This window comes from Phyllopteryx taeniolatus, chromosome 19, assembly GCF_024500385.1.
Source record: "Phyllopteryx taeniolatus isolate TA_2022b chromosome 19, UOR_Ptae_1.2, whole genome shotgun sequence".
In the NCBI taxonomy this organism is placed as follows: Eukaryota; Metazoa; Chordata; class Actinopteri; order Syngnathiformes; family Syngnathidae; genus Phyllopteryx; species Phyllopteryx taeniolatus.
This window is the reverse complement of record NC_084520.1, coordinates 10,221,956-10,248,159: the sequence shown is the minus strand read 5'-3', so window position 1 is coordinate 10,248,159 and position 26,204 is coordinate 10,221,956. Positions and strand designations below refer to the sequence as shown.

General features: G+C 43.5%; 1 protein-coding gene across 2 annotated transcripts in view; it reads left to right on the top strand.

The window, feature by feature from the left end:
* The window catches only part of usp54b (ubiquitin specific peptidase 54b), a 44,282-nt gene that overhangs the window by 3,840 nt on the left and 14,238 nt on the right, over positions 1-26,204 (top strand). For both annotated transcript variants that reach the window (XR_009785662.1, XM_061756159.1), the window contains exons 2-11: positions 6,330-6,809; positions 9,196-9,288; positions 14,375-14,509; positions 14,806-14,919; positions 15,019-15,101; positions 15,805-15,910; positions 17,568-17,714; positions 21,045-21,194; positions 21,464-21,644; positions 22,464-22,646. Coding sequence is in view for 1 of the 2 variants with exons in the window: in XM_061756159.1 (XP_061612143.1) it covers positions 6,654-6,809; positions 9,196-9,288; positions 14,375-14,509; positions 14,806-14,919; positions 15,019-15,101; positions 15,805-15,910; positions 17,568-17,714; positions 21,045-21,194; positions 21,464-21,644; positions 22,464-22,646 (1,348 nt within the window). In the remaining variant the exon portion in view is untranslated. The remainder of the gene's footprint in view (positions 1-6,329; positions 6,810-9,195; positions 9,289-14,374; positions 14,510-14,805; positions 14,920-15,018; positions 15,102-15,804; positions 15,911-17,567; positions 17,715-21,044; positions 21,195-21,463; positions 21,645-22,463; positions 22,647-26,204) is intronic.

Here is a 26,204-nt window from a genome sequence, read left to right as displayed (position 1 = left end):
TGGTGATACACGCAACGATTTAAAAAGTGTTGTTTTTATATTCCTCGCAACTGGAAGACGGAAAGTCAAAGCTAATGATTGAAGAGTTCAAAATATGCATTTCAGCTGTTCCACTTTAGTCCTGTAAAGTTGGTAAAAGGCGTCTCAAAAAGTTGTTGACTTTCAAAACGAATCAAGAAAATGTTGCCGCTCACCGACTCAGATTGCTAATGCGAAAAACAATGCTAACCACAAATCTTAACTCCCTCTGAGATAACCAGTGGCTGCCCCCCCCCCAAAAAAAAAAAATCAGATCACCTTACGACTGGTCAGCAACTGTCAACTGCTTGCTGGAAATCTGCCTCAAGTGAGTGGTCCATCTCATAATCGTGATTTTGAATCGTTATGCTATGAAATACCTTTTAATGGAATGTCATACAGCGATGAATTTAACTTGGGCGCCCGATTCTTAGGCCAAAGTACCACCGGTGCCCTTCTACGACATCGGGAAGTGTCCGAAATTACATTTTGACTGATTGTTTTAGTTGGAACTAACTTTTCAATGACTCATAGACAGATGATTTTGACTTGGGACCAAATGTATCCTTGACATTAGGAAGTATCTGAGCTATAGGATTTTGTTGTTGTTTCGGCAGTCCACGGATCGTTCCGTTTGGATATCTTTTGAGTGGAAAGTCGCCAAGGATGAAATTAACGTCTACCTTTGCATTCTTAGGGGTGAGCTTTCCAATGGTACCGCCCGTGTCCAACAACATCGGATTTTGGTTGTTTTTGGTGGTCCATAGCTTGTTACGGTTGGAAATACAGTATCTTTGAAGCGAAGTCATACAGAGAGGAATTTAACACATACCCCCACGTATTAAGAGGTGAGCTTTCCAACAGCAACACATTGGGAACTCTCCGAGCCAGGATTTTGGTGGTTTCAGTGGTACATACTGTAGATCCTTATAACTGGAAATAACCTTTGAACGGAAAGTTGCACAGCGATAAATTCAACACCTAATCTCACATTTTTAGGGGTGAGCCTTCAAATAGTATCACCCACGTCCTTGAGGGTCTGAGCTGGGATTTAGCTTGGTCAGCGGATCGTGACGGTTGGAAAGTATTCGTGTGTTTTGAAAATGAGAAAAAAACGGCATATTCCAACTTGGAATGGATTCCAAGTATCTATTTGTAAAAGATAGAAATTGCTTTACTTTTTCAGAGAGTACAATCACTCAACGGGGATACGACCTGCCTTGCTTTACCCAGCGTTCCCTCCCTCTTGTTGACAATTCCAGATGCAGCATTGGCGCCTCCCCACCCAGTCTGAATGCACGGGATTATTGAGAGGTTGTGGTTTAAGAAAGAGCAGATTAAACAATAGCAGAGGATGAGGCAGGAGGGAAGGATGAGGAACGCATACGCCAATGTCTCCTTTGACCTTAACCATCCCGCCAGAGCGCCTTCTCTTGCCCAACCCCGTCACGACTCCTCTTTGGCATGTTAAATCTAACGTCCCACTTATTCATTTTGTTTCCCGCTTCGCTTTGATTTCCTTCTGACCCCAAATCTTCACGAGACTTCCCAATATGGACTGTAAATAAACGTGGTTATGTAACAGGCTCCACATAAAACGGATTCTGACTCGGTTTTCGATTTTCGGCCTGTGTGATTGGTCATGAGCTGCGATGCTGCGTCTCGTTTGTGGCGTGCGGTCACATGGTCTATGCGGGGAAATGACCTTGAAGCAAACCCCAGACTCCTGCTGCACGTTCACACACCTGAGGATGTCTAACTTTATATGAAACGTTAAGCGTGGCGGGAAGCGCAGCGACGGGAGGATGAACTGGAGGCTCTCGCTATTGTCAAGTGGGGCTATTTGAAGTTACACATAACCCACTTACGGGAAAAACCATTGTGTGTGCGTGTGAGGTCATTGCTTGGAAGATTTCTTTTTGGAAAACAAAGATGAATGGTGAGAGTAGAGGTCACTGGAAGAAAGCAACAAGGAGAGGTTGTTGAAGAAAGGTTCAAGAGGCTTTCCAGATGGCTGTTTGTCTTTCAAGTGTGTGTGTGTGTGTGTGTGTGTGTGTGTGTGTGAGAGAGAGAGCGCTATTGTACTCGGCGATGCTGGTACACTGATACGCTGACACAAACATTCACAGCAGTGGCAGAAGTCAGACAGTATTTTTACACGTGGCGCATAAGCGTCCTTATTATGTTTGTTGCTTGCGCACACCAAAACTGTTCATGGGTCACCGTGTGCCGCTGGATGTTTAAGCATTAGAAAAAAAATGTTGGCTAGAAACAGTGAATCCTAACTATTCACGGGAGTTAGGAACCAAGACCTGCCGCAAATGACAACAATTTACAAATAGTAGACACCCCCTAAATGTTTATAATTGCTAATATTAATATATTGGTTCCTTGTCCACAATTGCATCTCCAAACACTTGTATCTCAAATTTCTTTCCCCACTGAAATGAATAGAAATTTAACTAATCCATATCAGCCCCCCCCTCCAGAAAAAAGAAATTATTTTTGGAAACATTTTTGTAATACAATTTCCTCTCCACTTAACCTGCAGTCATGGAAAATCAGATCAATCAGCTAAAGCTGTATATTGAATGTCATTCGATAGTGCAGGTGTACCTTGTCAATATCGCCACATTTCCAGCGCACGTACGTACATCTAACTTGCGGTGTTGGTGCTAGCAGCAGTTGTGACGGTTTAGCAGAAACAGATGTCTTTTCTTCGCGCTTCCAGCTGTGCCCTCGCCGGCTCCCATCGATCCGCGAGTAATCATCGGCTGTCGTCCTGACAAAGCGTCCGGGATTATTCTGACATCCCAGGGCGACGTCACGACTCTGCGGTGTGACTCACGCCGGCCGTGCTGATTGCTCTTCACGGGCGTGGTGTTTAAATCATCCAGTCTACAGTATAATCTTTTTGATTAATTGGGAAAATTGTTAAATCCTAGTAACATTTTAAGTAGTAGTACGTTTGTTGCATATGTAGCTCCTGGATTCAATGACACAAGGAAAAAAAAACAACCCAAAAACCACAAAGACCAAAGTTGCCTGTTTATGATTGATTTTGGACTTGCACCATTTGTTAAAATGTAAAAATAATTTAAAAAACCTGAAAGTACTGAATATTTTTAAACAAAATCATTACAGTGGTGCCTTGAGACCCACACTGAAGAGTCTTTCGAGATAGGAGCTGTCGTTCAGCCGATTATTTTGCTTTGACTTGGAAGCAAACATTTTAGATACCACAGTTGTCTGGAAGCAGTGAACTCAAATTTGCTCACTTCACAACGAGCAGCAGTTCGGCAGATAGTGAACATTTTTTCATAAAAGAGGCTTCCGCTAGTTTAATGCTCACACGTGATGGAAAACGCCACGGACGGGCAAACGAACACCATCTATCTGGCGGTGTGATAACGCCTTCGGGAACGGATACGCGAACACAAACAATACAGCAACACATAGACGTACAACAATACTCACAGGCATATATTCTTTATCCTTTGCAAAAAAAAAGACATTACTGCGTCACTTACAGTAGTTAAATAAAACTTCTCGGTTTGTCTGCATGTTGGCTGAGTCGTGCGCACCAGAAGAAGCTTAATTAATTAATCATGATGCACACACTGTTTAATTCTTTACATTCTATTGAAATACACTCTTACGATATATTTTTCTAAAGTACAATATTATAGAGTGCAATTTTCCTTATTAAACCTTTTTTTTTCTTGGCGGGTGGGACGGCATTTTCATTCATTACATTAGGGAAAGCTGATTTGTTTTGAGCTACGAGCATGGTCACGGAAAGATTTAAACTTGTATCTCAAGGTATCGCTGTATTTCATAACACGACTTAAAGTCTTGCCACTTGTGTCATTTTGAGATAAATAAAAAAAAAATGCACTAATGCATTTCTTTTTTGCCAGGATACAATTAATTTTGAACATTTTGACAAAAATACTGCTTTGTTTGTCAACGACCTTTAAAGTCGCGAGCTCTCTGCAGTTTTTAATCCGTTGCTTCCTCGGGGGGAAGTAGTTCCGGATACAACATTAAGACTGTGCTTTGTTTCTGTCATTGGACTTGCTTTTAGTCATCCAACTCCTCGATTATTTTCAAAAGCTCTGCCAAAATGCCTCGGACTTGGACACTTTGTGGATCTCATACGGCTTGAAAGCGACCAAGGCATGCCCGAACGCCTCATAGGGTAAATTTGCCGCCTCTCTTCTAGTTTCCTAATGGCCGCCAGTGCTGGGCCAGGGAATTTGATTGACTTGTGCCTTGACTTGCTGCGGCTTCCAGGAAGTCTCCACCATCAATACACATCATCATCACTTGCTGGCCCTATGTGTGTGTGTGTCTGTGTGTGTGTGTTTTAATATCACATGATTTGGCTTTTCCTCACGCGTGCCTGCTGCTTGGCCTATTTCCATGGTAACTAGCCGAAGATACGGGTACACACATACGCACACCCACACCCACACGAATAGAGGCCACATATAACAGCACTTGTGCGATCTTGATTGTGCGAGGCTGTAGGGTGCAGTCAGGAGGAGGAAGTGTGATCACACTCTCCACACCCACTCAGTGGGACGCACGCACACGCACGCACGCACATACAAACAGTCACTGTATGCCGAAACAGAAGCTTGTAATTCTGTTTGGGAGAGGGAAAATGGCAAACAGAGCCATGGATGCCAAATCCCTTCATAAATCCCTTTGGCAAGTTGGATTTTGTGTATTTACGCACAGATGTACTGAATGTGTATTTCCTCTCTAGATAGATAGATAAATAGGTAGGTAGATGGATAGATAGACAGACAGACAGACCGACCGATCCACATCCCATGCCCGCCCTCTGGGCTCCCGCCATAAAAAAGTAGGGGTGCTGTGCCTGCAACGCAACCTGGCAACAAGGCGGAAGGAAACTTTGCCAAAAGCGGCAAAAGGCACTGCGGCTCTGTTAGCTCGCTGCCCCGTGGCATTATGCAATTGTGTGTATGTACTGTACACACACACACACACACTGGCATAAGTGTCAAATATTGTCGCTAAATCGTGATTATGAATAGATTTTGGTTTCGGTGTCACATTACTGGTGCTATGTCAGACCTCATAGGCTCCCAAAACCGACAAAAAAAGTTATTTTCTCCTCATACTGTCGACTGTGCATAGCTAAGTGACCAATGAAAACTCCACTGGCTGCCATAAGTGTCCATTAAACAGATCAGTCCACTTCAGACCTCAACATGGCAGAACAAAGACTAACAACCATGACAAGAATCATGATGACAAAGTTCTGTCAAAGCTGTATAATGGACACAACATTTTAGTTGATGTTTTGAGTTGATAATTACCAATAAGGATGTGAATTTGCAGAATAGTCTGGTTGTTGGACGCATATGAATCTGGTTGGCTAAATAAGATGTTAACATGTAAAATGTTAAGCTTTGTAATTTAGCGCTGCCTATCCATCTAGGATACCCGCTTCCAACTGGAGCTCATTTAGGCAAATTCACGAATAGAAGTTCGTCAGAATATGAGCTCTGGAATTCGTCCCAAATGGCTGCTTCAAACGTAAATGGCTGACTTCTGGACAATTTGGGGCTCTGACTTTTTCACATGTCCTGTTATGATAAATTTGTCCACCGATTTTCATGTTGATCGGTACAACTGGTGTACTGGGATTATTTTTTTCCCAACTTTCTTGTTGGGCATTAGTGAGGGAATTTTGGTGGGTTGTGTTCAGGACCCCTAAAATACAGACATTTTCAGAGAGTTGACTGCAAAAAGATACATTTTAGAGATGGACCTTTCACTGAATGTACTATAATGGTTGCGCTAATGTAGCCCGGAGTTGCCTTTGCGTTTTTGCTTCTTTAGACAGCAAACTAGTTAGGAGTGAATAAACAGCAGCCCACTAGTGCACTCCATTTTAGCCTCCATTGCTTCAAGAGACAATTAATTAATCAATTCCACACAATAGACACAGTTCATAACAATCAACTACAGTAGATCGATTACAGTAATCGATCACTCGCCCATCTAACGACTGGCGATTACTGGCACTAAATCCAACAAGAGTCATCTTGGACATCCATGGTCATTTCTGGTAATGAGAAATGACCACGGATGTCCACGACTCACCACGAAGACCCTCAACTTGTGGTGAGTCGTCCCAGCGAGTGCCTGTTTATTGCTCCATTCACCTTTTGTATCACCGCCCTGCCTGTGGGAATTGTTGCTGTTTACCTGCGCAAAGTAGACAGCGTTTGACCCGTGCGGCCTGACAGCTGGGTCGTCTTTGTGTCTCGCAGGGCATGAAAGGACATGGAAGCGTCTGGCCGGCCCAAACAGCATCCATCTGACAGGATCTGCCAGAGGACGACTTGCCAAAGGACGAGTGACAAACAGATGCCAGCAGCGGCTCTGGCAGCGAGCAGGCGGATTCTAAAGAAGTAAAGCACGCCTGGAGAGGGGCCGGCTTGTATGGGGGCCAAATCCACCTCCAAGTCAAACCGCATCGCCTCCATCCATCGCCTCCGTCCTTCTCCTCCCTCCTCTTTTCTCCCATTCGCCTTCTGTCACTCTCATGGGAGTGACATAGAAGCCGGCGAGGGACCGGGGGCGTCCAGGTAGTGATGTCGTGGAAGAGGAACTACTTTGCGTCCGGCGGCGGAGCGGTCGGCGGGCTGCATGGGCTGACGACCCCAAGAACCATGACCTCCATCGCGCCCAGCAAAGGCCTGAGCAATGAGCCGGGACAGAACAGCTGCTTCCTGAACAGCGCTCTGCAGGTCAGTGACGCACAGCACACAAGCATGGATGAACCCTGACCCTAAATCATAAACCCTAACACATAACCAGGGGCGCACACAACAATTTTGATCTGGTTCTCAAAGGAACACCAGAAGTTGTTGCTTGGTGCTCTTTTTTTTTTCCCTCCTGACCCACCAACTCACGGTGGCCCATCCGCGCTCAGACACTGTCACCACCCAACGAGTGGCGCCGTTTGCGGGCGAGTTTCTCGTGCGGCACACGCTCGCCGCTGAGCTCAAATGAACTGAGAAAGGAACGAATCAGTTCATTAAGTGATTCCATTCAGTATGTTCACTCAAAAGAGTCGTTCGTTTAAATGACTCATTCGCGAACGACACAAGACTATTCGAGCCTCTTCCACTGCGCCGTTCACAAAAAAAAAAGGAAAATGCAAAACTTTTAACTACACTTTAATCTCGTGTGCTTTTCATATTTTCAATGCACATGCGCACCACTTATGTGCACCCCTGCACATACTGTAAACCCTAAACCTAACCTCTTACCCGACCTAAGCCCTAACCCGAAACTCAAAACTAACTAACTATAACCCAAAACCAATATTTGTTTTGCAGGATAACTAACCCTACAGCAAAATCTAAACCCTAAACCCTAACCCCAACCCATTGTTTATTAGGATAATGTGAATGGGTTTCTTTGGTTTGTTGCGTTTAACCATTGCGAGATTGCTGGTTCAAGATCATCCACACCAAACTCATCCAAGCATGCTTTTAAGGACATCACAATGCTGATTCAGGACCTCGCGGGGCAACGATAGCTCGCTAACTTTACCCCCCTCTCCTTTATACTTAAAGCTCCTTTGTCCAATCCTAATACTTAAAAGTTACCACCGACAAGCCCCCCCCAAGTGGACATTCTGTAAATGACAACGTTCATCTTACTTTATAGCAAGCCTGAATACATGCACTACTAACACACACACAAACACACACAGCAGTTAACTGATGATTAAACGTGACAGCGAGATAAGCTCCGCATTAATGAGTATTTGCTTTTGCTTTTGGCACCATTCAAATGACTGCGTGTTTGTATGTGGGGATTCTTATTTAGCGCACACACACACGCGCGCACACGTACACACACACGCACACGCTTACCTCTCAAGACGTCCAGCTGGCACGCGCACACACCTCCACGCTCCAGATGAGGAGATGGAGGATGCTGCGCTAATCTCCAGCGAGGGGGTCGACGGGGCGGAAGCTTAGTGGAAGTTGGAGAGTGGGCATAGGAGCTGATGATGAACTGTTGAAGGAGAAGAAAGAGAGGGATGATGCGGAGGAGTGTTGATTGCCCATTCAGTTCATAGTCAGTCTAGCTATGACTAATGACTTCAGATCTTGGAGATGTCACTAGTTTTTTTTTTTTAAATGACAAATGTCTGCCAGTGGAGCAGGTTTGTTTTGCTTTGCTCGTTATCTGATTTCATTGTAATTTTGTTGTTGCCACAAATTGCGCAGATAATGGGCTCCGCTTGTCGAAACAAATGATCCCCTCGGGTAGTTTCTCTTCTCACTGGCTCCCTCGCTTGCTATTTTTTGACAGCAGCAAAACGCACCAGGATAGGCAACGTGCTGAAAAAAAAAGCATGTCGTGTTTCCACGGTAACCGTGCGCCAGCATCGCGCAACAGCGACACGGGTTTTTTTGATGATGTTTACATTTGGTTACTGTACAATGAAAAGCATGTCTCTCCATATCTTTTTTCAAACAGGAGACAAGGAAAATTAAATGGGCTCTCGCTCCTCGAAATGTTCCTCAAGTTTTGGCGCCATGCTCTGCCCGCTTTCATAGGCAAAAAATAAATAAATAAATAAAAATAAAATAAACTTTCGCAATTTAGCATGGCCCATCTGACTCGGATACCTGCTTCAGACTGGGGCTCATTTGGGCGAATTCCCTAGTCGGAAATTGACCAAAATGGCTGCCATAATACAAAATGGCCAAGTTTCTGTTCAATTTTGGGCATGCTTTCTTTGAGTCTTTTTTTGTGCATCCTTCTTTGATAGACACGGCTAATGAATTTAATGCATTGCCGAGGTATCGGATTGGGACTTGATATCGGCAGATACTCAAAATCAAGTGACTTGGACTTGAGTTTGGGTACAAAAAAATGTGATCGGGACATCCCTATCTTATTTGTTTAATGCTAAATTAATAATTCACTTTAAATCAGTAAAAAAAGGAAATTATATTTACTTTTTTCTTGTTAACCACCATTGACCCTAAAACATTTCTGCTAAACTACCCAAATAAGATCGTGAGAAACAAATTGAAGAGAAAATATAAATCTGTTGAGTGTTTTTGTTGTCTTCAAATGGAAGTACTTTTACTTGATTTTGTTCTTTAGGTTTTGTGGCATCTGGACATCTTCCGCAGGAGCTTTCGCCAGCTGACCACGCACAAATGCATGGAGGACTCGTGCATCTTCTGTGCACTCAAGGTACTTATTTTTTTTAATAATTAAAATTAGTGCAATTTTAAAGCTGCACTCACTGGCCACAACATTGGCTTTTCTTGCACAATATATAGACATTTTGGCTGATATATTAACTAGTCCAGAGTAAAATATGCCAATATTGTTTATATACAGTAATACCCCAATAATATAACACAACTCATTTGTTGCACCAGTGGTGACCAACATGTGGCCCGAGCAAAGTTGTAGTGCCGTGACTAATGCAGCAGCAACACACTGTTATGAGGGCCGGTTAGGGACATTATTCAGGATTAGCTCTCACACATACTATTCAAATGCTTTCACACACACACAAACTAGTGAAAGGCTCTCATAAGGACTGGTCAAACACTCTCATGTGCACGAGTCTTGCTCTCATTAACACTACTCAAATGCTCTCATTGATACTACTCAAATGCTCTCATTTACACTACTCAAATGATCTCATTAACACTACTCAAATGCTCTCATTTACACTACTCAAATGCTCTCATGCCAGCTATGAATGCCAGTGATGTGTGCGAGAATGTGATTGATGTGCTCGTGTGAACGTATTTGAGTAGTGTTGATGAGAGCAAGACGCGTGTGTATGAGAGCATTTTAGTCGTGTAAATGAGAGCATTCAACAAGTGTCAATGAGAGCATTTGAGTAGTGTAAATGAGAGCATTTGAGTCGTGTAAATGAGAGCATTTGAGTAGTGTAAATGAGAGCATTTGAGTCGTGTAAATGAGAGCATTTGAGTAGTGTAAATGAGAGCATTTGACTAGTGTAAATGAGAGCATTTGAGTGGTGTAAATGAGGGCATTTGAGGAGTGTTAATGAGAGCAAGACTCGTGTGTATGAGAGCATTTGAGTAGTGGTAATGAGAGCAAGACTCATGCGTATGAGAGCATTTGCGTAGTGGTAATGAGAGCAAGACTCGTGTGTCTGAGAGCATCTGAGTAGTGTCAATGAGAGCATTTGAGTAGTGTTAATGAAAGCAAGACTCGCGTGCATGAGAGTGTTTGAGTAGTCGTTATGAGAGCCTTTCAGTAGTTTGTGTGTGTGTGAACGCATTTGAATAGTAAGTGTGAGAGCTAATCCTGAATAATGTCCCGAACGGCCCTTCATACACTGTTGGGTCTCCACACCACTCCACTGTAATTAATTGTCCTGACTGAAAGCGGCGAGCTCAGCAGAACCCGCGCGCACACACACACACACACACACACACACGAACACACTTGCACGCACGTACGCACGCACGTACGCACACACGCACTTTGTCTCTTTCTGTCTCGCACACACACACACGCACAAACGCAGTCACACGCGCGCGCCTACACACAATGCAGTCCACGGACATGCACTTTGATTTGCTGCTGCAGGCGCGCACAGGTGTCTCGTGTGCATGCGTGTCACTCGTGGGAGTTTGCAGTTAAGGTATTGTGACTTTGTCTTGAGTTTGCTCTGTCGGGAAAATGCACTTCAATTTAATGATAACTATTTACAACTAAACAGGGTTTTCAATATAGTATTTTAAGTACATTATTACAGCCTGCAATATTTATTGTTTATTCTGTTTTCTTTTGTAGCTAATTAACACAGCTTTCCTTTTTTTCATAATGGATAATTTATGAAAAATTTATTTCAGCGCAGATGTCTAACAAGGCATACATATCAATAAAATAATCATCGAGTGAACAACTAAGCTCTTAAAAGCAAAAAGAAAATATCATGACCATATATTATGATCCTATACAATCACATTGAAAAAGAAACATTCAGATCTGATGCGACAAAACTCAGCGTTCCGACGTTAAATTTACATTGTTGGCCAATGTGCATTCTGGATCAAATCCGGATTCAGCTTGGTTTGACAAGACAGCTTTTAGACCCAACGTACACATATATACACCAAATTTGTTAAAATCTTATACAGTGGTTCCTTGACTTCCTAGTTTATGTTGTTGTTACTCAATTTACCGGTGTATCAAATCAATATTGCCCTTTGAAATCAATCACAAATATGATTAATCCATTCCACCTCCCCCAAAATCACCGCAATTTTATTTCTATAAAAGCACTGTATTGTATAAAAGCAAAATAAAACATGACAATATGAAGAAATACATTGGTTTTAAAAAGTGTAATTACTGGACATCCTGTAGTATTTGTGTGTTGGATATGTGCTTCTTTTTGAGTGACGTCAGGAGCTGGAGTCACTCCTTGCGAGTGTGTATTTGATATTTGTGTGCTTGACTGCTTGTCCCATTCAAATAACAGCTGAAAGTGCATCAGCGGCATATCTTAAGCTTGCTAGCAAAACAAGGCAAAAAAAACCCAAAAGAAAACAAAAAAACAAAAAAAAATCGAACGAGCGACAGCTTGTTACTAAAACAACCCCTAAATTGGGGGCACTCACAAGTCAAGGTACCACTGTACTGTTCTACACATTTTATTCCTTTATACATACTCTACGAAAATGTTTCCTGTCGTCATCAACATGCCGATCCGGGTTTTTAGAACTTGTCGATACAAAGTTGTTCACAGACAGGAAAGTCACACCGGTGCTAACCAAAAAGGGCTTTGCCCACTGGAAATTGCTGCAACACAAGAATGCGATGAGGAGGAAGAGGAGGGGACTGAAGGAGAAAGATGAATGAATGTGGGAGTTGGTGTAGATGGCTGCAAACTCCGCAATTAGACCTTTGCGTGCACGTGCACACGCGTGCACGCACACACACGCACATGCTCTCACTGCCGTACCCCTTCCTTGTTCCCCTCCTCTCCAACCTCCCTCCATCCCTCATTCTCTCTGTAGGGTATATTCCCCCTCCATTCTCCTTGGCGCATTGCTGCAGTCGTAACACACACACACACACACACTGTCAGCACGACTACATTACCTTTCCCAATGCCAGCGCTCTCTGCTGTTTTATAACGTCGTCTTTCTGTGGTATGACCGACGCCATCTTGCTCTGCATTCCTTCCAAATGTCAAAGGTGACTTCTGAGATGAGAAACGTACAAAGTAGAGGTGTATTAAACGCTTAAAAAAATGGAAAAACGGGGAAATTCCGAGACAGAAATGGACTTAGCTTGACTTAGCGCTGTTAGCTCCACAAAGGAGGTCCTGTTATTGTTTAAACTACTCTCTGAAGGGGACTATAACTTCCATTAAGGTCCATGTCATGGTCCAAAAAATAATGACTCCATTTATAATTCATAGTGTAGTTCAAGGAGCATTTTCCTTGTGGAATTTTTGCGACACAACATAATATTGTAATGCCCTTGTACGTGGCCAAGGATCACACAGTTGCGAATGAACTTCAGTCGCTTTATTGCCACGAGTAGTAACAGAACGTTCAGACGAGCGCTGCCGCCGCTTACAACTCGCAATCAGTCACGCCACACACGGGCTCACACATCGACTGACATCACAGCCAACAATAACCCGCCATTAACGGCCCACACTCAGTCACAATATTCATTATCACCTCCTATAGGCTGGGAGAGGAACAACACCAACCATATCATTGAGAGGAGCCGCTTTGATTGGTGGAGAATGAAGTCGGCTGTAAACACTCCCACAGTGGCGCGGCCCGCTCGCTCACCGATCCTTTAGGCTGCGCTGTTCTACAAAATTATCAACACCTGTCGGCACACGTGTTGCACCGCCTGCCGTGCCTGATTTAGGCCCGATTTTTACGCCGGTCACGAAAATAGGGCGCCATATGTCAAAAAACAACTCTGCCATAGTTTTACAGGCCCTGGTCAAAAATAGTTTTGCTTTTTTTGCTTGTTCCAGTTCAGTAGCGTCAAAAAACAATGACAAACTACTTTCAGAACACAGTAACCCGTGCTTTTATCTCTCCCGCTTTAGACGTCTGCTCCTACACTCCTAAAAGTTCCTTATAGCCTCTTCTCCTCTGCGTGAACCCGAAGCTAGAAGAAGAACTCTATTTTGAACCCGAGTCAGCTGTTATCTGTTCCGCGCACTCTGCTTTCGCTATTCGCAAGCAGCTGACTGCTGCAAACGTTCGCTGCCGAGCGAGTGGAACAGGAGAGGGCCAAGCTATGAAGCCCGCTGGTTATCAATCTAAAGAAAGCCGGCGTAGCAGTATGTGGGGCGGGATGAGGCCTGGCGCACTGCAAGAGATAGATTTGTCCCTTAAATGAGCCAATTTCACCATGGTAAGAAATATTCTGCAAAAATATGAGCAGAATTATTGATCCTTGGAGTATTCTGACGAAAGCATGCCACAGACATGTTATTAAGACAGTCTGGAACTCTCTGAGATTGTGGGGAAAAAGCACAATATGTCTCCTTTTAAAGATTATTTGTTGAAGGTGTCCATTTTATCTCTTGAGGAGCCTTTACCTCTCAGCTACTGGGGTCAAATAAAGGCTGTTCCACAGCATTGTGTGTTTTTGTACGTCTGGCTTCAAAACACACTTTTGGCCCCGTAACATTTTGCGTCGCTTTCCTTTTTTGCCACTACAAAGCACTCTGCGGGTTGTTTTCGTCGAGAGAAAACGCGCCGATCTATTATTGATGGCGTCTGCGACGGAGGCCCGGCCGCCTCCGTCGTCGTCTCCGCATTTGTTGCTCTGTACTTTGATGGGTTGTTCCTCCGCTTCGGTTTCTGGCTTCGCCAGGCAGGACACTGAGTTGAGGATGCTCTCCAAGAGCATACCATGCATACATGCGTCTATGCTGTCCTGCCCTTTTATTATACCCATCTGAGTGCTTTGTACAGTACATCACAGTACATCTTAAGCCTTCACCTGTTTTGGTGCTAATATATAGTGCAGTTCATCACCGCCTGTACTTTTGTTCTCAGCTACCTCAGCTATCCTTCATTATATTCCTCCTTTGGAATATTTTTGTGACCTAGATTAATAAAGTGTTTCAAGATAATTCAAATCCTAAATCCTACCCATCTGAGCTCTTACATGGAACTTGTACTGTATGGTGTGGCCTAACCTTTTGAGTTCATCTACCACTGCCGTTTTGGCTCAGCTATCCATTAAAACACAGCAATATTTTGCCATCCGATTTGAGGAAACTCCCCGTGTGTGTTCGCAGAGCATCTTTGCCCAGTTCCAGTTCAGCAGCGAGCGCGTGCTGCCGTCCGACGCGCTGCGGAGCGCCCTGGCTAAGACCTTCCAGGACGAGCAGCGCTTCCAGCTGGGCATCATGGACGATGCCGCTGAGTGCTTTGTGAGTCATGGGCACCTAAAGCTTATAGCAAAGTTAGATCGGAGGAGACTGGATGCTGCACTCACAATTGTGCTCTGCTGGTAGTTTAGTGGGATTTCCCCACCCAAAAAAGTAGAAATTTAAAATTTTTGGTCATGAATTTTACGAAAATAACCTTTTTTGTTTTTGTTTTTAAAGGATGGTATGATAAAACAAAAGCTACAGCATTTTCAGACAAAATATAACATTTTTAGCTTGTTCGTCGTTTGTGTGCACACACGCATGGACACACAAAAACATATTTTCTTTCTTGTCAGGAAAACCTTCTGATGCGCATTCACTTCCACATCAGCGCCGAGAGCCGAGAAGACATCTGCACGGCCAAACACTGCATCCCGCACCAGAAGTTTGCCATGACCCTGTTTGAGCAGGCACGTGCACCTGCACATGCACACACACACTCCCAAATGTCATAATATGGAAGCATATACGAGCTGAGTGTGTGTGTTTGTGTGTGTTTGCGCTCGCAGTGCGTGTGTAACAGCTGTGGCGCCACGTCGGACCCGCTGCCCTTCATTCAGATGGTTCATTACATCTCCACCACGTCCCTATGGTAAAAATACATACACCCACACACATATAGGCAAAAACAGCATACATACAAATGGTAGCGCGCGCACATACACACGCACCGGAAGCCAATGAAATACGGAAGTCATCAATCAGCGATTTGAGACCCCAGAGAGGGGAGAAGGAAGGACTTGGGCAACACAAATCCATATGTGGAGCAGTGGGTTGGAAAGATGGCGAATAAAGGGTTGGGGGGTTAGGGGGGGGCTGGCCACTTCATTAGGTACACTCCTCTGAATGGTAATTCATGTGACCCAGTTTAAAAAAAAAAAACAAAGATAGTGACACAGTCAAAGAGGTATTTTTTTAATAGTCTGTTTATATATGTTTGGATAAATAGGTAGAAATATATTAAGGCCATGAATAATAATATATATATATATATATTTTTAAATGATCCATCCATCTGTTTTCTCCAGCGCTTGGCCTCATTTGGTTCCCAAGTTCACTTAGAGTGAGAGGCAATACATTACACCCTGGGTTGGTCATCCCACAAAGAAAGTTGTATTTAAATTAATTAATTAATCACTTTATTTATTTATTTGAAATTACCAAAGTATCAGAATATTATATTTTTAGAAGTACAGTTTAAAAAAAGAAAAAAAAAAGAGAGAAAGAATAAAAGCTCTACCCATCCATTTTCTGTTTGTGCGTGTGATGCATGGTGGTTTTGTGTGTTGCTGCAGTAACCAAGCGGTGAGGATGCTGGAGTGCCGGGAGAAGGCCACACCGGACATGTTTGGGGAACTTCTTCGCAACGCCAGCAACATGGGAGACTTGCGCAACTGCCCTGTGAGACCACGCACACACAAACACACATTCACCACAACATTTTAACGCAATTAATTGTGTTGCAGAAATGACAATATGTGTGGAGTCATCATCTTATCAGCACAAGCGCTTAATAATAAAGAAGATGAAATAGTAATGTCAGCATTATATAACATAATCACCGATGGTTTTAGGCTGTTTGCGTTGCTTACATAATCAACAGCTCATTTGCATCTCCTCCACTTTTCTTCGCCGCTTTCGTCACCGTAAGCATATTTTCTGGACTTGTCCTCATCGACCCGCCGGCGTACTGTAAAGCGAGGCCGCATTCAGCTTGTTGCAGCATGACAATGCGGCGCAGTGCTTTGCATAAAAATAAAAAGATTATTTTGAAAAGAATCCTACAAATTGTGTTTGGAGACAATCTGGAATGGGAGCATTCAGGTGTTGTTGTCCAATTTAGCTGATAATTTAGAATAGAAAGGACGGTGTGTGTGTTGTGTTGCCACATTGGGGAAGCGAATGGATCCAGCTTGGCTTCACATGGCCGCCCCTCGCTGCCAAAAAGTGTCCCCACAAAGAGGCTCCTCTGTGGGCCTTTTCACAGAGCTTGAGAACCCCTCTTCCCCCAACCCTTCTGCCGCCATCATGAGCTGCTGCAACCTGCCACACAGATCCACAAAAGATAACAATCATCAATAATAATAATGCCCACTTTTGTCTGACACTTTTAACATTAGATTTAAGAGATGGACGTTTGAAACAACTGCCACATAAGGCGTTGCTGAGGGAAAGCTCATTTTGCCCACTTAAAGGCATATCACTGAGGGAGTGTTTGTTTTGACTACCTTAAAACAAATCACTAAAGTAATGTTTGTTCGCCGCACTGAGGCAGCGCTTGTTATGCCAACCTGAAGACTTTGCCGAGGCCTGTTTTGCCCGCCTTTTGTCATCATTGAGGGTGCACCCAACTGTACTAGTTCAATGTAAATTTGAATATTTGACATGCTCCGTAGTTACATATCAGATGCACGGAAGATAATAAATCATCGTTAGTGCTCCTTCGTTGGCTGATTGATTAAATGTGGATTATCTCCTCGCTGCGGTGCCTAATGAGTTGCGAGGAGTTTCCATGATCAGTATTCTGCAAACCCACACTTTCATCTGACCGCCAGTGCAATTATATAACATGCTGGAAAGGTCCTCTTGAGAATGGAGAAGCATCAATCCAAGCCCCCCCCCGGTGAGGCAGAATGGAGAAGCATCAATCCAAGCCCCCCCATCCCCACACTTCCTCAAAGAGAGAGTCCAGTGTGTGCTGTGTTGCATATGTGTGCGTGGGTGGCTTACGTTGGCAAAGCCCGCCGGTCGCCAGGGTGTTCTCAGGCTGTTTCCGAGACGGCTATGCCAACGCTCTGTGTATGTGTGTGCCCCAGCTCTGCGGTAGGTCATGACTAAAAAGGAAGCATCCAGTACACGCAGTCCTGAACTCGGCAGACAGCCCAAGGGACAAACATGTCGCTTTGATGTCCACATCCTTTCATCATCATCATCATCATCATCGTCATCATTCTCATCATCACCGCTCCCGCACACGTCACAGGATATATGACCAAAAGGACACACAGGAAGTGAAAATGGAGGGTGTATCAATACTTTGGTCTTTTTGTTCTCCTAGAGTAACTGCGGGGAGGTGTTGCGCATCCGCCGCGTGCTGATGAACTCGCCCGAGATCGTGTCTATCGGGCTGGTGTGGGACTCGGACCACTCGGACCTGGCCGAGGACGTCATACACAGCCTGGGCACCTGCCTGCGCCTGGGAGATGTAAGTGAGGCTCTTCCACTCCAGTCCAATAGGCGGCGATAATGTGCAATATAAAGCAGAGGGACTGACTGCCACGCACTACATTCTTTTTTCACTGTCGCCTATTTTACTCCAAGTCGTAATACTGAGGGAGCGATGAGTTTGGATCACCTTAAGATGTAACTGAGAGAATGTTTGTTTTGCCCCCTTTTCAGACCTATCACTGAGTGAGCGCTTGTTTCGCATAACTTAAGACATATCGCCAAGGGAGCGCTTGGTTGGCCCAGCTTAATATGTGTGAGGGAGTGCTTGTTCTGTTACTTATAGATATCACTGAGAGAGAGCTCCTTTTTAAGGGAGCGCATGTTTTTAGTACTTGTTTTGTTCACCTTAAGGCATAACACTGAGGGAGCGTTTGTTTGGCCCCACCTTAAGACATCACTGAGAGAGTTGTTGTCTGAGTGAGTGCTTGTTTCGCTCACCACAAGCAATATCACTAAAGGAGCAATTGTTTGGCCACCTTAAGACAACACTTTGGGAGAACTTGTTTCGTCTACCTTAAAACAGTTCACTGAGTTGCTTGGTCAAATCACTGATGGAACAAATGCTTGTTATGCCTATCTGAAGTCAGGATTGTTTTGTCCATCTTAAGACATATTACTAAAGAAACACTTGTTTTAGTCAGTTTGTCACCATTTTTTTCCTTCTTGACCATACGAGGTTTTCACGGTGCATGCTCCACACCTGCTGTCTGAATATGAAAAAGTTGTTCCTCTGACCTGCGAAGGACCTGATGGCGGGGGCGGCGCTCCCACAAGGGAAGTAACCTTGACATTGAGCACAGGGAGGCGGTTAGCGGCCTGAGCTGATGAAACCCTGGTGGACTGAGGACAGTGTGGCACAGGAGGAGGAGGGGCTGTGGTTGTCATGGCAACGGGGCACCTTTCCCCACCCGCGGTCCAGTTGGATTTTGGCACATTTCGGGAGCTCGTGCTATAAAGATGTACCCGTTGAGCTCACCGCATAAAAGCACATCACTGAAGGAGCGCTTCTTTTTGTCCAGCCTAAAACATACGACTGAGGTCGTGCTTTTTTTTGCCACCTTCAGGCAATCGATTGAGGGAGTGCTTGTTTTGCCCACCTTAAGACATACCACTGAGGAAGCTCTTGTTTTCCTAACTGAAAGAGTAATTGTTTTGCCCACCCTAAGAGGTATCACTGTGGAATGCTTTTTATTTTATTTTTATTTTTTTATTTTTTTATTTTAAGACTGCACCAAGGCAACGCTTCTTTTGCTCACATTATGACATCCCTGAGGGGGCATTTATTTAGCCCACCTTAAGGCACATCACTAAAAGACTTTAGACATATGACCGAAGGAGGGCTTGTTTTGCGCACCTTAAGGCATACCAGTGATGAAGTGCTTGTTTTGCCCATTGCAAGACATGAGAGGGAGCGCTTGTTTGCTACTTTGAGACATTTGCAGCCTTCAGACATATCACCATCCCTGAGTGAGCACTTGTTTAGCTGACCTTTAGACATCACCAAGGGACCTTTTGTTCTACTAACCTTAACAGCTGTATCCTTAAAAGCTACAGAAAAAAAAATCGGCATTATTATCTTTATAACGGCCGTGTTGTCGTATTGGATCCCATTACATAGATTTACAGAGCACAGCCATTGACACGTGATTCAGGGACTTCCTCGGGCGGCCCTCGCACACGCGCGCACACACTCACACACACACACACACACACACACGTGTTGCAAAGTAGTGTCAGGAACGAGCGATGTCGGTGCATTTCAATGCCGCTGTAACATCTCAGGCACACTCATTCTGAAGTGATTTCCATGAATAATGCACGAGTCAGTGTTATAGCGTGTCAAGTTCTTCTCACCCCCCGTCTTCCCCCACCGAGACCGACACCACCACCCGTTTGCCAACTCCTCCTTCCATCATGTCGGCTTTTCGCCGCCTGCTCTCTGTCATTCCTCATCCCCGAGATGAAGCTCGTTGTCACAGGCGCGATGCCTTTTGTGCTTTTGTGTCACAAGAAGTGGATCCATATGCCCCACCGCCTCCACTTCCTGTCGGCGTTCTTTCGTCTTTTCACTCATAGCTGAGACGATTAAGCCCATTTGCGATAAAAAGAGAAGAATTTGGATAATTGCCTGCGTCGTGCCTCTTAAATTAGACAATGCGCCGCTTAACACGCTATTTGACTGAATAGCTATGGGTTTTTACACAAAGGAAAGCAGCAGAATCTGGCTCATTCTGAATATTAATAAAATATATTAGATGGAAAATGTATCAGGACCGCTGGGGACTTGCTGTAACTGCTTCCTCTCTTCTGGAAAGCCTTTCGAAAGGGATTAGGAGACTGAATTTTTGAGGTTGAAAATCACTGACGTGTGTTTGTGTCGGTGTTCCTCCACACCAAACTCAACCAACAATGCCTTTTTTTCATATAATTGTCTAAAAATGTAAAGATTCCAGAAGAACTGAGGAATGGAGTTCAACTTTTGATGGATCAATTCACTGATTAAGAGGCGGGCGCCAATACTTACAATACCCTACTGTATCTTGAGAATGTTTCTGCATATAGATATGCATATTCATATTTTATGGTTTAAGCAATAAAAATATCAAACATAATGCAAAAAAAATAAATAAATTATAAAATAATAAAATACATAAACATTTATGATTATTATTGATGTATGTACTTATTATAAATTAAACATGATAAATATTATACCTACAGACAAAATAAGTAATAAAAAGATAATACTACTGAACATAATATATATATATATTTTTTATTTATTGTTGATAGCCACAAAGTATTGGAAATGTGACAAAAAATATATTACTAATTCTGTCAACTATATTAATAAAAGAAATTGTATGAAACATATTATATATTATACTGTACTCTATAAAATAGAGACAAATGTTCCATGTATTTATTTTAGAAAGATAGGAATGTCTTTGAAATAGATTATTATTTCAGAGAAATTACAAAAGCATGTTTAAAATATTACATTAATACAATAATAATACAATGATATTAATAATAATACAATGATATTAATAACAATACCTACAATTATTTTTCTTATTATAGATTTCTACATTAATTACTTTAAATAACCAGAATATTAAAAACAATGGAATGAAAAATGATTGGCGTGTAGGATTACTGCATATGGCATTGAGGTGTAAAAAAAAAAAAAAAAAAAAGCACAAAAAAAAACTGCTGCTGGCATTCACGTGAACTCAACTGTCTCACGCTGCACACCTCTCCCTCTCTTCCTCTCTTCGCTCCCTCCCTCCCTCCGTCACTGTAGTTGTTCTACCGTGTGACTGAGGAGCGAGCTCGCCAGGCAGAGCTCTACTTGGTGGGCATGGTGTGCTACTACGGCAAGCACTACTCCACCTTCTTCTTCCAGACCAAGATACGTAAATGGATGTACTTCGACGATGCCCACGTTAAAGAGGTGAGCCCAGCTGTGCGCGTACGTGCGTGTAGGTGTTTGTCCGTGTCTACTTATGATTGCGCGTTAAGGTCGTTTAGATGTGAGTCGTATGTAGGAATGTGTCACTGAGTGTAAGTGAAGCTATATGTCCTTGCTCACATGATAGCAATAGTGCAGATGTGTCTGACCTTCTGCTTCAGGCGATAAATTCAAAATTTTCTCTTAATGTGGATTCAATTACCGGCTTTATATATGTGTCTATGGGTGGGCGGGTTCCTATGTGTCTCCAGATCGGCCCTAAGTGGAAGGACGTGGTGTCCCGCTGTATCAAAGGCCATTATCAGCCGCTGCTGCTGCTCTACGCCGACCCCCGTGGGACGCCGGTGATACTGCAGGAGAGCGCCAGCGCCGACCTGCCGCTGGAGCTCCAGCACTGCAGCAGCAAGGCCGGCTACGACAGCGAAGACTCGGGTACGCGGGCCGCCGCACGTCAGATAACAGTACGCAGGATAGGGACTGAGTCCTGCTGTGAATAGCGGGGAAAAAAACGCGACTGATTGACTCACCTCCCCTTAAAAATGTTTAAACGGCAAATATCTCACAAACTAGGATCCCAAACCATGTTATTATCATTTTAAACTGATCTTAACATTAAAAAATAAATGCCACCCAACAGAGCAAATACACAAATGTGGCGAAGACTCTGTAAAATGTGTGCCTTGGCTCATTAAAAGTTGGGAAACTGGCGTTAAAGGTGTCAAATAGGCCTGCTCCGGCCCTCCACTAAATTTTAAGTGGCCACACAATTTTTCTTTGACTTCTATTCAAAACTTGTTGTCTATGTAGCAGAAATGATGTAGTATGATGGTGCAATCATTCGGATTCCCACCCTGATCATATTAGGTCAGGGACAAGAAGTGTAACTGAAAACACACAAGCCACACACTTACTCCACTCCACTTTATATGTGCCCTGCTATTGCTTGGCAACCTGGCCACTTCTCGCCCTAAATCAGCTGGGATAGGTTCCAACTCACTGGATGAATGGATGGTTGTTAGCAAAATAAAAAGTTTGCCATTCTGTATCGCCTCACACCTCATCTTCGCATGGCTGGTCTGTCAGTTTTTAAAAACCAAATTTGGCCCTTGAGCCCAAACATTTGCCCGCTCCTGGATTACATTCTTGCGTCGATCATCCGGAGTTTGACCTTCAATCTCCTAATCCCCGTGGCATAATTTCCCCTAAACATATGGAAGCCGGGGATTAACCAACAAAGTTCTCTCTCTTTAGGCCGGGAGCCGTCCATTTCCAGCGACACCCGCACGGACTCGTCAACGGACAGCTCAAGTCACCGTGCCTGCCGCAGCCGGCCGCTGTACCAATCCACAGGAAGCCACCTGTCCAGCGACTCTCAGACCACGGTGGTCTGCAACTACGATCTTGGAACACAGTCGCTCGCTCCTGACGCCAGAGGTACTGCTGAATTATTTGCTGAGCTTTAGGGGGACGACGGCATACAGTATGTGAACCTTGTTTGAAACTCTAACCTAAGCATGAAATCCTAACCCGGCTTGAAACTCCTGTGAAACCGCAACAAGGCTTGAAGCCCCAATTTGAAACCTTATCGCTTGTTTAAAAACCCTAACCCTTTCTTAAAACCTTTCAATGTCATTCAATGTAATTGAATTCACTTTCTTGGTTCCCAATCTTCTCAATGCCGCGATCCCTAGAAAACGTTTATGTACTCTCACGGTCCATACAAAGGTCGTTGAATTTGTAATTATTTGTCCTAAATTTGATCATCTTTTACACACTTCACTAAATCCATTGAGTGTTTGCATTGTGGCATTTTGGCTCACAGCTGGTAATTTATGACAATCCCCCAGAATTATTATTATTCTCTCTCGCTCTCGTACAGTGCAGACGCTTTATTTGCTCGCTCTGCTTACATTTTTTCTTGCTGATAAGCTTGTTTTTAGGTTCCACTATTTTCTGACACCCTCTCACCATTACGTGAGCGTGGCCTGCTAATTAGCACAAGCCTGCTATTAGCAACAAGAGCAGCAATCAAGATGCCTCCCTTTTCCACTGAGGACTATCACGGACTGCTGCAGATGATGTCAATCCTGGAAACGAAAATCCACCGTCTTGAAGTGTATGTGGATGTAAATGGACAGTCGGGGAATGAAACCACTCTACCGATGTCTCAAAATGGTGAGCAGAAGTGTGCTAACAGACAGCCACTTATCTCAACAAAGAGGACGGATGTGGACTGTGGAAACGGTAATGGACCATTCAGCAGTTCTCCCTGGAATTTACTGGGAGCAAAGGCCAAAGATATGGGACAACATCTAAAAGGGAGGACAACACCAGCAGGCTGGCCTGGGTTGCGGGCTCCTTCAACCCCGAGTGAGCAGCCGTGGATGGTCGCTACAGTGAAGGGCAAGAAAAAAGGATGCAAGTCAATGGAAAACATTGACATCAGACTTACAAATAGATTCGAGCCACTTTTACAATACCCTGGCCAAGAATGCTCAGCCCCCACCACCCCTGAAAGGTATAAACTAAATCATACAAGAAAAAAATGGCACCCCAAACATTAATAGTTGGTGATGGAGCTGTCAAGGATGTACATTTTTGCAGTGAGAACACCACCAAGTACTGTGTTTTTCCAATGACATGGTGTCTGATATCTCCCAAAAAAAAATCCTGGCGATCACTGCAACTGGGAAATATGTCATTATACACACAGGGGCCCTGGATGTTCTCAAGCAGCAATCAGAGGTACTGAAGCGAGATTTCATTGACCTCCTAACAAAAGTACAATGTTTGGATGCTGAGGTTTTTATTAGTGGACCTCTCCCACTTGTACGATTTGGAGATGAACGTTTCTCTAGGCTCAGTCAATTAAATAAGTGGCTCAAAGAAGTGTGTACGGCACTGTCCGTGAGTTTCATTGATCATTTCTGAATTTTTTGGGAGCGGAGACATCTATACAAGGCAGATGGTTTCTGTCTAAATAGACACGGGGTTAAGTTAGTGGCTGCCAACATTTTTTTTACTGTGTACGCCATTCAGCGGCCCAAAAAGAAAACACTGGCCTTGGTGACACGGCTGAAGGACAAAAAGATGCAGTTGTTCCCAAACAATCGGAGGAACACGAGATAAGGCGACACGAGGCGCAGACGGATTCATCAGTGTCATCCAAACAATCGGAGGAGAGAATGCCAAATGAGATGAGCCAGCACGGCCCCTCCTCCACCCATGAAGAACCTTATCTGCGAATCTGACTGATATCTGCGGTCTCCTTTCCAGAATAAGTCAGACCCCTATGGAGATCAGGCATTTTTGATCCCTGTAATTACAAGGGACAGAAAGTTGCCATGTCAGAATTTTATACAGTTGACCAAAAAAAAAAAAAAAAAACTGTAGAGAAAACGGTTCAGCAGCTGAAACCATCAACGGGCTGTCTTGACTCAATACCATCTGACTTTTTCAAAGCTATTGCGAAGTCTGTGCTAGCTGATTTGCACCAAATAATCATTTGCTCACTTCAGTCAGGGGAGTTTCCTAAAGCTCTTAAAGTAGCTGCCATTAAGCCTCTGCTAAAAAATAGAACGCTGGACGCTTCCATGTTAGCAAGCTGTAGACCCATTTCAAATCTCCCTTTCATAGCCAAGATCGTTGAGAATGTTATTTTTAATCAACTCAGCAATTTCTTGAACTTAAATGTGCTTTTTGACAAATTTCAATCAGGCTTCCGAACTCATCACAGTACAGAATCTGTTCTTATCAAAGTACTAAATGATATAAGGTTGAATACTGACTTGTGAAAGGTGTCAATTCACGGTCTTGTTGGACCTCAGTGTGGCTTTTGATACGGTAGATCATAATATACTGCTGAACAGGTTGGAAACGGGGGTAGGACTAAATGGAACAGTCCTTAAATGATTCAGGTCCTACCTGGAGAAAGGATTTATTTTGTAACCATTGGAAGTGTTCACTCTCATCGAATGGCAATAACCTATGGGATCCCTCAAGGGTCAGTTCTTGGACCCCGCCTGTATATGCTACCCATGGGTCAAATTCTTCAGAACTTTAATTTTGACTACCATACCTATGCAGATGACACACGGTTATATCTAGCAGTGTCTCCAGATGAGTACAGTTCAATTGAGGTGTTGTGTCACTGTCTAAAACAGATAAATAACGGGATGAGCCAAAATCTTCTTTTAATTGAATCACAACATAACTGACATATTGTTTTTGGCAATAAAGAAAAGAGAATTGCTGTTAGTAAATACCTGAAGTCACTCTCTTTAAAAACCAAAGACCAAGTCCGAAACCTTGGTGTTCTGATAGATTCCGACCTGACTTTCAACAGTCCCATCAAATCAATTACTAAAACTGCCTTCTACCATCTGAAGAACATATCCAGAGTGAAGGGTTCCATGTGTCAAGCAGACCAGAAGAAGCACATCCATGCTTTTATCTCAAGTAGACTTTGACTATTGTATTGGTCTTCTGACTGGACTCCCTAAAAAGAGCATTAAACAGCTTCAGCTCATTCAGAATGCCGCAGCTCGGGTTCTGACCTAAACTAAACTGACTAAACGGTTTAGGTCCGGAATACATGAATGAAATGCTTATGGAATATAAACCCAGTAGGGCTCTGAGATCGACAGACTCAGGTCAAATAGTGGAGCACAGAGTCCAAAGCAAACATGGTGAAGCAGCATTTAGCTATTATGCTGCACACAAATGGAATGGAATAAGTCAACAGAAGTGACGTCAGCCCCAACTTTGCATGTTTTTAAATCCAGGTTAAAAACTCTTCTTTTTTCCCCATGTTTTTTTAGAGCATTTCCACTTTTAAATATTTCTTGCACTGTACGCTGTTTTAATTGTATTTTTATTTTTTATTTTTTTTCTCTTTGTTTTAAATGTTTATAAGCTGTTTTTTTTCTTTGTTTTTAAATGCTTTTAATCATGTAATGCACATTGCGTTACCTTGTGTATGAAATGTGCTAT